This window comes from Aythya ferina, assembly GCF_964211825.1.
Source record: "Aythya ferina genome assembly, chromosome: 5".
In the NCBI taxonomy this organism is placed as follows: domain Eukaryota; kingdom Metazoa; phylum Chordata; class Aves; order Anseriformes; family Anatidae; genus Aythya; species Aythya ferina.
Genome location: NC_140301.1, coordinates 29,016,511 through 29,031,830, shown reverse-complemented (window position 1 = coordinate 29,031,830; position 15,320 = coordinate 29,016,511). Strand labels below are relative to the sequence as shown.

General features: G+C 46.2%; 1 protein-coding gene across 2 annotated transcripts in view; it reads right to left on the bottom strand.

Annotated features, from left to right (window-relative positions):
* Positions 1-11,187, bottom strand: part of SMOC1 (SPARC related modular calcium binding 1) — a 123,950-nt gene extending 112,763 nt beyond the window's left edge. The window contains exon 1 of one of the 2 annotated variants that reach the window (XM_084519890.1): positions 10,964-11,187. In XM_084519890.1, the coding sequence (XP_084376016.1) occupies positions 10,964-11,089 (126 nt within the window). In that variant the 5' untranslated portion in view covers positions 11,090-11,187. Of the gene's footprint in view, positions 1-4,893; positions 4,921-10,963 lie in introns of those variants that run through there. The other variant, XM_084519891.1, reaches the window with a different exon arrangement.
* Positions 11,188-15,320: the final 4,133 nt, after the last annotated feature.

Genomic DNA, 15,320 nt, shown 5'->3' with positions numbered 1-15,320 from the left:
GCACCTAGACAAAGTAAGGGCAGCTAGCAAAAAATAAGGACAGAGGAGGTACATGAGCAAGAAAGTTTTCACTACTCTGAGAAAGAAATAAGTCCTAAAACCCTATCTCCCGGCTATTTTGAGGGGTTTCCTCTATTCGGAGCCATCAAATCCTGTATGCCATTTAGTACAGAGCATTAACAAGCAAGTTTCAGTGTCAGCATTTGTAAATACAGTCTTCAATTAGTATGTTACTGTTGAATCTATTGTTACTTCATTCAGATGCTTTCCAGCTGTGCATAGCACTGGTGTCAATCACTTTACAACACATGAGATGCCAAGAGAGTCTTGTATTTTTACATCAGCATCCGCTAGCAGCTTTTGTTTCACTAGCAAGTCACACTGCGGTGATTTTAGATAAGTATGGTTCTATCCATCTGAACACTGGCATGAGATTTAACAAGATTATCTCTTCTCACTTGATCCTAATTGTTTGCCTTAGGAAATACATGGATATGCATGAACATCAGTCTGCCATCTAGTAAGAGCTCAAGTGCTTGGCTTAGTTTGTTTGTGGTAATCCCTAGGTTTGCTTTCTAATAAATACTAACCAAAGAGTCAAGCCAAAGATAACACCCTATTTTTGTCCTCTTAATCTGAGGTGACCTCATCATGTCTAATAGCAGTCTTCTGGCACCTCCTGAATAAGGGCTTGGATTCCCCATGGTTTCATGAAAGGTGAAGATGCAGGAAGAAGCGAAAGTCACCTTTAGCTTTTGCTCTGACATGCTGAATTTCACCATTGCACTGAAAAGTTGTTTAAATCTTCACACCTAAGAAGTGTTTATCAAAGTTGAACAAAACAAAGGGAAGCACGTCAGGTGGAAAAGGTAGGTGCAGTTTTACTTGGTGTACTTGCCTCAGTGATTTCTGAAGAAAAGCGTCATTTCCTGAAGTTGGACTCACCTTTGCCAGAGGGGCAGTTCCAGACAGGGCTCAACAAGAACTACTAAGTTCTGAACTGTCCTCCCGCTCTTCTCCTTGCCATGCCTGAACAGAGGCACACAGAGTATGCATCTTGGAGGGTGTGGAAGTGAGTTTGTCAAAAGATGAGGAAAAAGCTAGTCAGAAAGCTTGTGTAAGTAGCTGTTCTGAAGAGGTGACACTACCAGTGAGCTGGCTGACTTGGAAGTAGTTAGGATCAAGAGTCCCCAGTTGAAGTCAGATGTGGACTTCTGACCATGAAAAGCAGTAATAAGCTAACAGTTGCATGCGACACCCGAGAAGGTATGAAGTTTTGCAGGAAGAGTTACTCTGATACAATACCTACCTTTTCTTTAACATAGGGAAAAAGATACTCCTTTGAAACTCAGTGTTCTCTTCCCATAGCAAAGAACTGCTGACAGCTGAAAAATAATTTCTATTTAGGACTGTCATTCACTTGACAGCACAAGTGTTTGTGGTTTTTCAAGTTTCAAGCAAAATCAAATCCTTCTCTTTTAAACTGCATGGGATTTTCCTGCTGAACTCTTCCCATCTATTCTGGGGCTCCTGGGGGAAGTCCCTGGGTTATGTGAAGCAATTGTGTATGCTTTTTTTGTTGTTGTTGTTTTTAGTTTGCTTTCATGCCAGCAGAACTTGAAGCAATTTTTGGAGCCATTTAGGTAAATTCTTAGAGTTCCAACAGGAAACTAAGAAAAAATAGTTTACTTGTGACACTCACCAACTATTCAAGCTAGATCAGCATCTCAAATTTTTCAAATCAAAATACATTTCTTAAACAGCTGGGTCAATTCCAGAGATATTGAAGGGCAGGTTTTAAGAACGCACATGGAAATTCACTGTGTCAAGAGTATCAGATTGTTTTCTTCCCACTCAGTTCCAATTTCAGCACCAAAAAAATGGTTTTCTAGAAAACATGCTGAGCTTTTCCTTAAGTTAGCTCTACAAGCAAAATTCAATTTGGAAGTTGGGACTGATATTTTTTCCTATTTACTTTCATGCAAGAATCACAGCAGCATAGCTTCATCCTCCTAGGAGAAGAGCCCCTTAACTCATCTGCTATGGTCTGTAACATCTGTCAGTGTTTTAACGGCCATTGTGTGTAGCTTTCTCCTATGGTTGCTTTTATACCCAGCCTAGAAACCTCCAAACTGTTCACTGCAGTATGCTGATGAGCAACAGCTAGCTTTAGTTCCAATACTAATGCCAAAACGCTTCAGGTAGCATCTTGGTTAAGAAATACGCAACTTCTTTCTGTTCCCATTCCAGCTTGTTTGGAACTCCTTCAGGTATTCATGTTTCACATTAAAAATCCTGAAATAGAGATTGTCCTTAGCTCTCAATGAGACAAAGACAAAAGCAGCAACAGTTTACACCCATTGCTTCCAACTCCCCATCCTCTTCACCCTCAAAAGCCACCCATACTAAGGACATAATGGCAAAAACATTTAATTATTTGATGCTCCATCATACACCTTTAAAATAATCCTGACTTTCAGGGTGTGCACAACTGGTAGATTATAGACTGATAGAACTGTAAAGTTCAAGAGAGTTCCTACAGTTAGATTTCAACAACTTTGCAAGTTTTAAGAAAGTGACAGGTCAAGTCCAGCAGAATACCTTTTTTCCTGCCAACACACTGGTTGCTTCAAGGGAACCAAAGAAAGGACAAAACCTGGCAGCTATGGAAAACCAAAGTCTTCAGCTGCCACAGCCAACAACACCTAGACTGCTTTGGAACCAACTGGTCTGCCTCAGTGTAAAAGCTCAATCATTTAAAAAAAAAAAAAAAAAAAAAAAAAAGCCACCACCACATAGTATAACAAAGCACTCAGAGTTCACTGTGGAGAGAATGCTTAGTTCTCTGGAAGTCCTTGAAGATGAGAATTCAAAACAAACTTTGGCTGATGTGCGTCCCCCATACTTCCTGAGAATGAGTTTACCTATCACTACAGCTCTGCTCATTTTGTTTATCAGTCTTTTATGGACTTCTACTTTAGATGTATTTTACTTCCAGTAAGTCTGAGAAATGCACACATTAAAATCTGCCCTTCCATTAAAAGTTTGGAGCAGATTATCTGCTGGCAATCTAGACAAACATAATTTTAAAAAGCTACTTTTGTGCATAGCTCATCAACTATTGCAACACTTGCCCACTCACTCTTAAGAGTAGAGAAGTAAGCCAGAGGCAAAACTCCAAGCAAAATCCCATGAGTTACCATCCTGTATGGTAACTATACTCAAATCAGAAGTAGCTACTTGGCACACACAGAACCCCCCTTTACCTGGTCAGTATCCACAAACAACAATTCATGTAATATCTTCCACTTGGAAGTCACACACCCAGGAGCTTCTGGCTTTTTAGTTCTCGACTTGCACCTCATTCCACCAAGTATTTGTTTAAGCTTATGTGTGGACTACAATGTAAATCTGCTTCAAAGACATGGGAAGGGAAATGGCTTGATGTACAAACTAGAGTAGGCTCTTTAATCTTCATGCTATTCAAGGGAGTCTATGCTGCAACAAAAGATTATCAACCTATCTGCTTGTGACTAGTATCTGTGTCTAGTAAACAGAGAAGCAAGATCTAGAGATAGTGTACATCTGAATGTCTTCTCTGGGCATATGTCCCTGTTGTACATTAAAACGATACCACTAACCTTACCAGGTGTTTTCACCTGAATATGTTTTCTTATCTACTTGATTCCTGCTTCACTCCCCCTCCATGCCAGCCACACTGTGCTTCCGTAGGTAAAGGAACAGATGTGAGTCCTCTCAGTTTTTTATGGCTGCTGTAGAACATATGGCAGTTACCTTTATGTTAAGATTGTGTTGGATGGTTTAAAGTTGCTGGAGTGTCAAACACTAAAGCACTAGAGTTAAAACTTAAGGATAAGATCTCATATTTAACCAAAGAAAAACAGTTTTTAACCAAGTATGCTGAACTCCACAGAAATTTACAGCATGCACTACCCCACGCCTCATAACAAGCACAAATGTAGCAGCTTGGCTGGTGGACTTCTCATGAAAAGACAGAGCATGGCTTCCTCGAGCAATTTCTGTGATTGATCTCAGTCATGGAACATAGAAGAGAACAGGGATGGATAACATTTTCCACATTCCTCCTAGTCTGTGACCCAGCTAATGCTAACTGGGGACTGGTAGCCAAGAGAAACTCTGAAACCAAATCTGCCCACTAAGTGTTTGGAAGCTCTCCTCCCCATCTGAGGACCAGCACTTCCCTCTGGATAGGATTCCAACTGTCATTAACTGGACCAGTGGCCAAGAAAAACCTCAGGAAAGCAAGCTATTTCATCTGCCCTACTTCCCCATCTTCCTTATTCCTTTGTGCCTTCCACTTCCTGTGATACTTCCAAACTCACCCTTTTCGTTTTAACACTCCTCCACTCCCAGATTTAATCAAATGCCTCGTGTAACAGAACAGCAGGCTTCTTCCCCTGTGAAAGGTAATGGGAAGTGATACTCATTGCCATGAGTCTCTGAACAGGGAGAACTTATGTCAGGCCATTCCTCTTCCAGCAGCAAATCAAATTTTAACTTTAGAGCTAATATGCTGCCATGTGGCCTACTCAGCCAGTCTCAATGGGCTCAATCTCACCTACACACAAGAAGACTAATGAATGCCAACAGACTGCTTCTTTCTCCCTCGCTAAAGTCAAGATGTTTGGGGGCAAGGCAACCCAATTCACAGAAGAATGGCACATGGCCTTGGTTTGTACTAATGAGCAGTGCAGTACTCTGTTGTGCTTACCCATGTAAGTACTGCCCTGCTCACATACATCCATGTATTTCATCCAGAGGCCGTAGCTGCTCCATCGAACTCCAGCTGCAGCCCAGGTGATCACTCAGTCAGGACACCCATGGCAGAGCAAATTATCTGCCTACACTTACCAGTTCCTGCATGGCTTCCTCCACAGCTTCCTCCACCTGCGTGGAAGAGTCTGCCAGCAGCACTGGTGGGTTGCTTGGCTAGGCTTTGCTGCCAGACTCTACTTGACAAACACGCAAGCCAACCTTTAATGGCATAGCCTCTGTTCCTTCAGTAACTAGTATTTCCCTATCTCTAGCCACAGGTGCTTCCCCTCAAGGTCCAAGTTTGCCCTCATTTCACACCTACCCTCACTTCCCCAGTGCACAGCTACGTGCCGCTCCAGGTGAGAACACCTGTCAGTGGGCTCTCAAAAGCAGCTGGCTCAGCCATGAGCCAGTGGGAGGCAAAAACACACAAACCCAGCAGAGAAGCACGTCCTCCCAAGCAGGCTACAGATGGGAGACCACCAGGGAAGAGACTGACATTGCAAGGAGCTCCGGGCTTATGGAGGCTTCAATACCCTGTGCTCTGGAGACAGAAGCACCGCTGCCTCTGAGGAGTTGCCATGGGGGACATCTGGCTGAGGCCCATCATCCCTGGCAATCTTGGTCTTCACAACACCGAGTCAGGTGCAGACCAACACTAAGGCTACCCTGGAAGGCTCATGCAGACTACAGCAAATCGCTTCACACACCAAAGCTGGTTTCCTCCATCTTACCCCTCCTTACCTCTTAGGGACGTGCTTGCCCGTGCTTCTCAAACGCTCATGAATATAACCAACACTATCTACAGTGTTACTGAGGGATCTAAGCTGCGTCAGGAGCCTACTGTGCTAAGGAAAGAGCAATCCCTGACAGGAGTCACAAGCCCAATTTCAAGGCAAGGTCTGGTCCTGAGGGAGCTGACTTGGGCTGACTGCTCTCAGACTGAAGAGCTGCCCAAAGCCCACACAAGGCCACGCAAAAAGGACTCCTTTGTACAGCAGATGGTTATTTCCACTGCTCTGAGTGGAAGCTGTATTCAGGTGGTACCAGCTATGCCTTCCTTCAGTTTCTCTCCTACTGCTATGAGGCGTCCCAAATAGGAGGTAGAGCCGATTCTCACCCAGCCACCACCAGAAGGGCCTCAGTGCCAGAACACACCGGCAGTGAAAGCCACAGCTTGCAGAAGGCTTCACATGTGAGCTGCTGACCTCAAACACCAACTGCTAGTGTGAGTGAGCCTGTCAGAAGAGGGAGACAATTCCATACGCTGTCATCCCAGATCCCAGTGATTTCTCTGTGCAGGCAAACATTTCACACCAACGCCACACGTTACCCAGAAAGCGTGATTCACTTACAGCAATGGCAGCCTTGTAGCATTTGGGCACAAACCTAGTGAATGGAAAAGCTTCTCACAAACAAGCATAGAAGACTTAAATCCTACCAGTTCAGTGACAGTAAAGATGTAGTCTAACAAGAAAGCAAGCTTCACAGCTCAAGGTGTAAGTTACACCTTTTGCTTCTCTGCCTGAACTTCACTTGAGAACAAAGCAGCAAGCTGTCAGCACTGCACATTAAACTTGGGGTAAGCTCTGCTGTACTGCTCAGTCCCTGAACACTGTGTCACCAGAGACCGTGTGGAAGCCATCAGTGAGGCTCCCAAGGGGAAGCCCTCCTGTTTTCACACTGGCAGCTAAGTCCTACAGCCAGTGCAGCAGCCCTCAGACCTGAGGGATTAGCTTCAGTTTCACCTGTACTGCCTCAGTGTTCAGCCTTTAATGTCAGCATAAAGTTTACTGTATAACAACTGTATCGTCAGATACCTGAGTCTCAGAAGAACTGGGGATTCAGCAGCCAAGTAGGAGACAAATGGGTTTTTGTTTGTTTGTTGTTTTTTTCTGACAAAGTGATGTCGCAATTAGTTTTAGATGGCAGGATAAGAACATCTAAGATATTTAAACATCAGTATTAATATTACAGCACTACTGCACCACTGAAATGAAGTTTACAGTCATCTTACCAATTGCTTCAGGCCATCTAGAAATAAAAGCAGCCAAGAAAGCATCTGCTCTGCGCTGATGGTTGTGAAGATTACCTTAGCACATGACTAGCGTTAGAAACTTGAAAACTTGTCCAAGAGGTTATCATTGCAGATGTTCCAGAGCTAGAGCTTGCTACCAGCGCCAGCAGAAGTACACAAGCAGTTTCTTTCTCTGTACCACGTCTCTTGCTGGCCAGAAATCTTTCATTAGGAGCAGAGGTAATTAACATGAGTGAAATATTCTTGAAGCCAATTCAGAAGCTCAAGCAGTTAAAACACACTAAGACTACACGGAACACACTGTATCCTACAGTGCTTTCTTGGTTAGAACAGGACTCACTGTTCTAATAGTAACATATTGTAATGTAATTTTTAATACTTCACACAAGAATGAATCCTGTTCCTCAACACAGCTGCATAATTTATGAAAAAGCACGTCAGATCAGCTTCTTTGGTAGTTTGCAAGGAATTTAGCTATTTAACATTAAAGACCCAAGGACAAACAAGGACAGGAAGAAAAATCATTACTATAGCTCCATACATAATTACAGTTTCTACTTAAGCAGGAACAACTGCCACCCAACCAAAACAGTATCTATAACCAAAAGCTATGTATCATAGACAACAAATCTGTCCTGCTAGGGAACACTTCTCTAGGCACTTATTCCTTCATTAAAATGGAAATCCCTCCAACAGTAAGGACATCTGAAATATTAAAATGCTTCAGCTGTTAAGTAATAGTTTGACCCTTGCAATGCAATGATGTAAGCTCAAACCAAACACCAAAATTCAGTTATTGAAAATCCATTTTGTTTCTCTCTTTTCTTTTAGATCTCCTTTATATATAGCCCTTTGCTTTGTATTTTTTTTTTTGTATGTCCTTCTCTGGTTTCTTCCTACCGTGAAGAAAACATTCTCCCTAGGTTTAGTAGAGCATGCCTAAAGACACCTGCTCTGCAGAGCCTTACCAGTGGTGCTGCAGTGAGAAGACAACACAATACAGGCTCCTCAGCACAAGCTGCCATGCTGCTTACTCCTCCAGAGGGAATGGCAATGCTGCAAGAGCCTTTTCAGCACTTTTTGCTGAGGTCCTCATGTGGGGTTTTAACTAGTAACCAGATGCAGCAGGGAGTTTGCATTGTTCTGTGGCATTCCAGTTAATGCTTTGGAACCTGTTGGAACCTTCACTGTTCTACTGCCTATTACCTCCCCTTTACAGCAGCACTAAACTTGAAGCTTTCCCCCTACTTCCAACCAGCATTCCTTTCAAGGAGGAATATGGCATATTTCCATGCACAAAACAAGGATGAAAATTTAGTGAGTGCCCTCACTTCCCATTTCTTAGTCCTGTTCAGTCACTGGGGGTACAGATCCCTGGTCTACCACAAATTCAAGGCTGTTCCTAGGACAGCTTTTGATTACTGCAGCCATGTTATGCTTCTGCAAGCACCCACTATTTTCCTGTTCTAGTATTTTATTTTTTATTTCAGCCACTAATGGTTCTGCCACAAATGGAGCACACTCATGATGGTCAGGAATTGGCCACAAAAAGCAAGGGACATACAGGAAACATAGCTCTGTCTTTCTGTATAGAAAGATATTGTCTTCTATCTTTCTAGGTCAGAAAGATAGAAGACAATTCAATGTCCAGATGGAGGAAAATAGGGCTTAGTGGCACAATCTATTTAATCTGCCATGAGAGAGCACTGCTGAAATTCATCACACAGTAGGAGATGCAAGAGCCAGCCCAGTCAAGCTCCCCATCTTTGCAAGTCAAGCTGTGGGGTCAAGGAGAAGAAATGGCAAGACTTGTCTTGTCACACAATTCCAGATTTCATGCCAGCAGAGAGAAAGAGGCATGAAGGAAGGGAATAAGAATAGAAAGTCAAGCCTGATTATCTTTTTCCACATGGGAACATTCTTCAGACAGGCATTTTCCAAATGTAGTCAGCTGATCACTTGCACCATGCTCTTCAGACCTACAAGAGTACAAATGATCAAGCAATCCCATAACACAGCAGACAATTTCTTCAAGTCTGTCAAGTGAGGAAGAAAAATCATAATAGCCCTGGACTTTCAAGCTATTTGCAGGACACCCAAGATATTAGACTTGCTGTGTAGTTTTACTTGGAACAGTTATTAACTGTCAGTGGGCACAGCAGACATACAAAAGCCAGATGTTGCCCACAGGACACTGATAAGCCCAAATGCTTCGTGTCACTGCTCACAGTTTCACTGCAGGAAGAAACATCAAGCTTTGTACAACTTTTGAGAGTCAGGAGTACCTCAGCAGTCCAGTGGATATCACCTGCTCTTGTAATTTACCTTGGTATCCACACAATTATCTTACTTCATCTGAAAGTTTGATCCTGCATTGGCACAAGAAATACAGATCTACCCATTCTCTGTGCTACCCTTAAACGTTCATCATTTTCTGCAAGCAGCAGCAAGCCATAATTCTGTGCTTATGCATTCAGTGACACTGCTGGCTGCCTAGGTTAGCAGCAACACTGCTGCAGTAAGAGGGAAATGCAAAAGAGAAAGATCAAGAACTTGTTTCAAGCATTACTGCTGCTCATTTAAACTCATAGAGAAGGGCTGGATCAAAACTGCTGTTTGCCTTTAAAAGCATTGAAACTTGCACACATTGTAGTTCTAGTGCCTACCATACAGAAGAGAAAGGATAAGCATCACACCTAGCAACTGAATGCCTACAGGATTAGTCCCCAGAACTACCGCACTGACCTCACAGGTCAGGGAGGGTTCCTGAAGGGAAAATAGTCTTGATCACTAGCCTATATGAGAAACAGTGATGTAACTTGGTAGGCATCATAAAGAAAACAAGGAATAATTAAGAATTTCCTTGCGTGCAAAGGACTCTAGGGTATGGCATCTTTACACTAGTAACAGCCTTACTGACAGTGCCTAATCACTACCAGAGATGAAGCTTGGGGGTTATCAACAAGTAGGCCAAATTCTCCATCTTTCAGTGCACACAGGCAAGACACTTGGTGGGTGAGAAGAGAAGCTTCACCTGTGAAACTTCCTGGAAGTCCACGGCCTCCCACTAAAAAGCTTGTACATTAAAACATCAAGGCAGATCCTTGTAGAGAACTGTAGACATTGGTGCTCAATTCAGCAGACGTTCTCCTCAGCTATGAAGGGGACAATACCAAGGTTGGTTCACTGATTTCAAGCAGTCAGTAAATCAGTAGCCCCTTGTATTTGCGTTTCCACTCTCCTGAAGCAGTTCCCATTCCAAAGATGACACAACACAGGGAGCAATTTAACTGCCTTGTAAAGTACAGCGTATTAAAGTGGCCTATATGGAAACTGTTTGACAGACAGGGTCACTGTGCAATTATGCACTGCCAACAGGACTTTTCATTTTGTTCTTTGTTTCAACTGCTCCTCATTAAAGCATTTAGATACCAGTGCTTATTTGGGGCCCTTGTCACCTAGCTAGATGCTTCGTTGTCACCTCAAAGCTCCTGTCAATATGGCACCACTCCAACTTTGAGGTTTAGGCTCTGCGTCAGGTCATACAGACGGATGCATAAGCACCCTTACGGTTCCCCATCCTGCCGAACGGGTCCCCAAGGATTTATGGCACACACTAGATCTCAGTTGCCGCTTTCCAACAGCTGCTGTTACACATCTGGCCGTAAGAGAGGCTGCGCGGTGCGGCTGCACACAGGGACACCAGCACAGCCACAGCTCTGAGCAGCGATTAATTGCCAGCGTGGTCAAACAGCAGCTGTGTTAAAAAGCTAGACCACTGCACCCCAGCCCCTTGTTGCATTGTTGGGATCCTGAAGGCTCCCCATCTCGCCTAACCACGGTGGCAGCTAATAAAGCACCACGCTTCACAGCATCCAGCCCGATGGGGCGAGGAGGCGCAGGGTCAGCCCCCAACACGCCGGCGGGGCCGGAGCTCCCCCATTTACCCGGGACCCTGTCCCGCAGCACCGGGACACTTCGCGAAGCGGCCCCAAGCACCCATCAGGCACCGTCACGCCCAAAAAGCACCCGCTCACCCCCCGGGGAGCGCGGAGCCGGCCCCGCCGGGCACGGAGCGAGCGGAGCAGGAGGAGCGCGGAGCCCCGGCGGGGAGCGGGGCTCACTTACCCGGGGCCCCGCGGCTCGGTGCCCGCCGCCCTGGGGCAGATGCGCCGGCAGCAGCAGCAGCGCCAGCAGCAGCGGGCGAGCCCCGGCGCTGCGCCATGCCGCGGGCAGCAGCAGCAGCGACGGCATCGTCCCCTCGGCTCGGCTCGGCTCGGCTCGGCGGAGCAGCAGCGGCGGCAGCAGCGGGACGGGACGTGACGGGCTGGGCAGGCAGGCGGGCGGCTGCGCCCGTCCCCCGGCGGCAGGTTCCCCGCCTCGGCCATGGGGATGCCCGTTATAAAGCCGCGGCCGGGCGGGGCGGGGCCGGCCCGCACGCCCCGCGCCGCGCACCCATGGCAGCGCAGCCGCCAAGCGACCGGGGCCAATGGCGGGGACGCGGCGGAGCCCCCCCCGCTCTGCCCCGTCCCGCCCCGCCGTGAGGCGGCCGCCGCAGGTTGGCGGCCCCGAGCCCTGTGGTGACAGCTGAGGGGAGGCAGGGCCCCGGGAGGCTCCCCCGCTGCACGGAGAGAGCAGGGGGGACCCGCTGCGGGTCGCCCAGCCCTTTGTGTGGGAGCGGGAGGCCGCCCGGAGCCCCCGGGCTGTGGGGGCAGAGCGGTGCCGAGCCCCTGCCCACCTGCCTCAGGGACCCTCGTTTGGATGAGTTTGGTCGCGGGGCTGAGACCCTGCACATCGTCACTACACACACAACACGTATTGTGTCCCTCCGGGGGGACGTTTACTCGTGCTCGTGCAGAAAAACACGCGACGGGCAGTTTCCGCACACAGCATACATGTATTTGGCTTCCTGCGCTCAATGGCCTTTCAAGAGCCAATATTCACACTTGTAAAAATTCCCTAGAGTGTATCCGCTAGGTATGGGGAGGGGCCGCTACGCCCACATGGAGAACCTTGTTACACAGCAGAAGTCATATAGTTCTGGCATCTTATCAGAGCAAAGCAGGGTGTTTAGCTATAGCGGTTGCTTTCATCTTTCTTTTCTTCTCTCTCTCTTTTTTTTTTAAGTATTTATTTTAAAATGCCAGTATGTAACATTTTGTCATTAGCCTCGGCAGTATGAGCCGTTTGTTACTCACACGGAGCTCTGCCAGTATTCATTATTCTTGGCTTGCAGATCCCTCTAAAGCTCCAAACCCGGCACCCCATGCAAGCCTACTGATGTGCCTTAGCCCTAACCCTCACCACTCTCTGCTATCCCGGTCCTAAACTTTGCCAGCTCGTCTTCAGCATGGCCTGCGGTATCCTCTGATTTTCCATTTCAAAGTCTCTCTGATCTACACCTGAACTGCTGCCATTCCACATGATATGAGCACAGACCTTGAGGGGAGGCGGGGAGGGAGAGCTGGAAAATCTGTACATGAGTGTCCTTGTGTACATCAGGATCGCCTCTGCTGAGGTTGGACAAGTTATACCAGTGCACACCTGGCACCTGCAGAAAGAGAGGCAGAATCTAGCTCACTTTTGTTGAGGTGGGGATCCGACCGCTGAAGTACCACATGACCTTGGAGTTAAGTCTTGATGAAATTCCAGTCTGGATAACCATTTTTCACTTGCCTACAGTCCCCTCTCCAATTTCAGGGGGAGTTTTTTGCATCTGATCTGCTTCGTGTGATGCCTTCATGTGTTCTTTAACATTTGCACTTTAAGTGTGGCTGTATCCCTTTGGTATATTTTCCACAGATAAACTCATGGATACCAGGACCTCTCTGCTAAATAAATGCTCATTACCTCCATGAAATATATACACACATATATATATGTATATATATATGTTTTTCCTGTTCCCTGATAGAGAGTATCAGCCATGCTGGAAGCCTACACTTCAATGCCTACGTGGCCTTGACACCAGCAGCATCTTAACACCAAGTAGAAGTCCCAGAGAGGGTCAGAAATCCCCAGTAGCTGAACGCTTTGACTACTTTATGGCCAAAGCTGTTTATAACCGCAAACATGTACCACTCCACCCTGGAACAATATTTCCATGGCCAGCTGTTTCTCTGTAAGGACATCTATTTTCTTTGCGGAAAGTAATGGCATTAGTGTGATAACTGGGCCAGAGGAGACTCCACAGGCTGGCCACACAACCATTAAATCTCACTCAGCTGTGCTGAGCCCAAAAACCATCCAGGAGGACATTCAGTTACATGGTAGAGACACCAGCAGAGATAATAATTCTCTGTGTTCAGTGGTGAATCACATTCACTGCTGAAAATTCACGCCTAACTCTTCAGCTAAGCGGGTGCTCCCTTTGGTATAGGTGCACTTTACGGGTGTGCTGTGTTTAAAGAAAAGTCTCATTAAGCAAACTGCCCAAACAAAGTTTTGTGCCCCTGCATTTTCCATTAATTTTCTCCAGATTCCTGGCAAGGAGGATGTGCCTGTCTTGGGCACCAGTGGCACTGCCGAGATGGTGATGAGCCAAGAGGAGGCTAGTGTCCGAGCGCCAGAGGAACTGGTGCCTCGCCTTATCCCTTGAGCTCTTCTGTAAATCCCTGCCATCCCTCGGAGGCTGCAGTGCCAAACGCTGCACTGGCACAGTGCCACTTCAGTCGATGGTGTCTCACCAGCAAAGAACTTGCCCAGGGTGATTAACCGAAAACTACAAAGAGCGAGGGGCACAGAACTAGAAGCGAAGCTGTTCTTCATGTCCGGGCATTCATATGCCAGGCCCAGCATTTGGATGCTTCCGAGCGAGATGTAAGCTCAGCAGTAATGAATTCAGCTATGCAATGCTGCTGGAGGTAGCACTGAAGCTAGTATCGTCGGGGCTTGTTGTGTGCAGCGGATACAGCCTACAGCTTGCACCTCCGGAGACTTACCCCAACATGTGCCTATAGGTGTTGATGATTAATATCTTGTTGCCATGGTGCACGCATAGCACGTGCACTGCCGCAAATCCATGGCACAAGGCGTATGTATTGGTGGTCTTGACAAGTGTTCAGGGAGAACCGTTTGATTGCCGTGATTATTTGCCTTTGCTGCTACTTGTCTTGTCCTCGGACAAGTTTCAGGAGATTGCTGTCCTGTTTTGAATGGTATTGGCATCCACAACAGAACCGTCACGGGACCTGCCTGCCGCTGCTTCCACCAGAGAAGTTTAGCTCCTACAAGTTTAGCAGCAACTGCTACTCACACTTGCAATAAAGAATAATTCACTGCCTCCAAATATGAGCTGATTGCTTTTAGAGACCAAATTAATGCTTGTGGTTCTTTCTTAAGTCAGTGGATGTTACAATCACTCCTGCAGCAGGCCTAGATTTAGTTCCTTTTTAGAAAAAGGAAAAAGAGCCTTTTCTACTAGGCTGATACCTCCAAATCTCCATCCAAAAGTGAGTTCAGGGCAGCCCAGAATAAAGACCGAAGAACCACACTTGAGCACACTGATGACCCTATGCAGATTGAAATACCAGCCACAGAAGAAGAGCCTGTGCAGTCACCCCAAACTGAAGCAGAACATCATTTCCCCAGCTTCCCAGACACAGGTTGAATATGGGGATAGTGGGGAAGAGTGAATTTGACCCTTAGGTCAAATAAGGCTGGAAATCAAACAAAAGTCCCTGGATTTGGAAGGACTCAAGTCACACCTCAGGACTCAAGTCACAGCACATGACAACGTCACGGTACCGTCCCACTGTCAGCACAGTTGCTGCCACAGACAAGGTGTTCACACTTTTGAAGATGTAGAGGCACATTGCTATTAGCATGTCTTGGGGTGGACTTGCTGGATTATGTCCGCAAAAAGGAGGCTCAATTTCTTATGAAAGCTAATTACCTATATGCCTGAATGAAACAGAAACCCTGTAAGTGTCCTATTGGGCTTTTCATCCTTGAAGCTCTTGGCAGAATGCTCACCAATACTTGACCAAAAAGCTTTGTTAAAAATATGACAAGATAGCAAGTCTTTTTCCATTAAACCCATCTGGAGTCCACCACATTATTTATTATACTTTATATAGATATTTTGTGCAGGACTTTGCTCTAGAAAGTGTATTAACTTGTGTGGGTCCTGGCTGCACTTCTCTGGTTTGCCAACAAATTTTCAGTAGTTCTGGTCATTCCCCATCACCGCCAAACCCTCACCTCCTACTAGCACCTGTCCATCTGATCGTGCTACAATACCATCACACCCCTTTGTTATTCCACCACAGGAACAGGCTGCTGGCCACACACCAGTGTTATTATGAAAAAATAAACATAAAAAGGAATGCAGTAAAGTGCAAGATGCAGTAAAGCCCATTTGAGCTTCCATATTATTTTTCATGGTGCTGAAGCACATATCTGTTTTTAAGGGAGGAACTCCCACAATGACCTGGCTGGTGTTAGTATGTAATCTGCCAACTCCTTGAACAATGAGGATACTCTT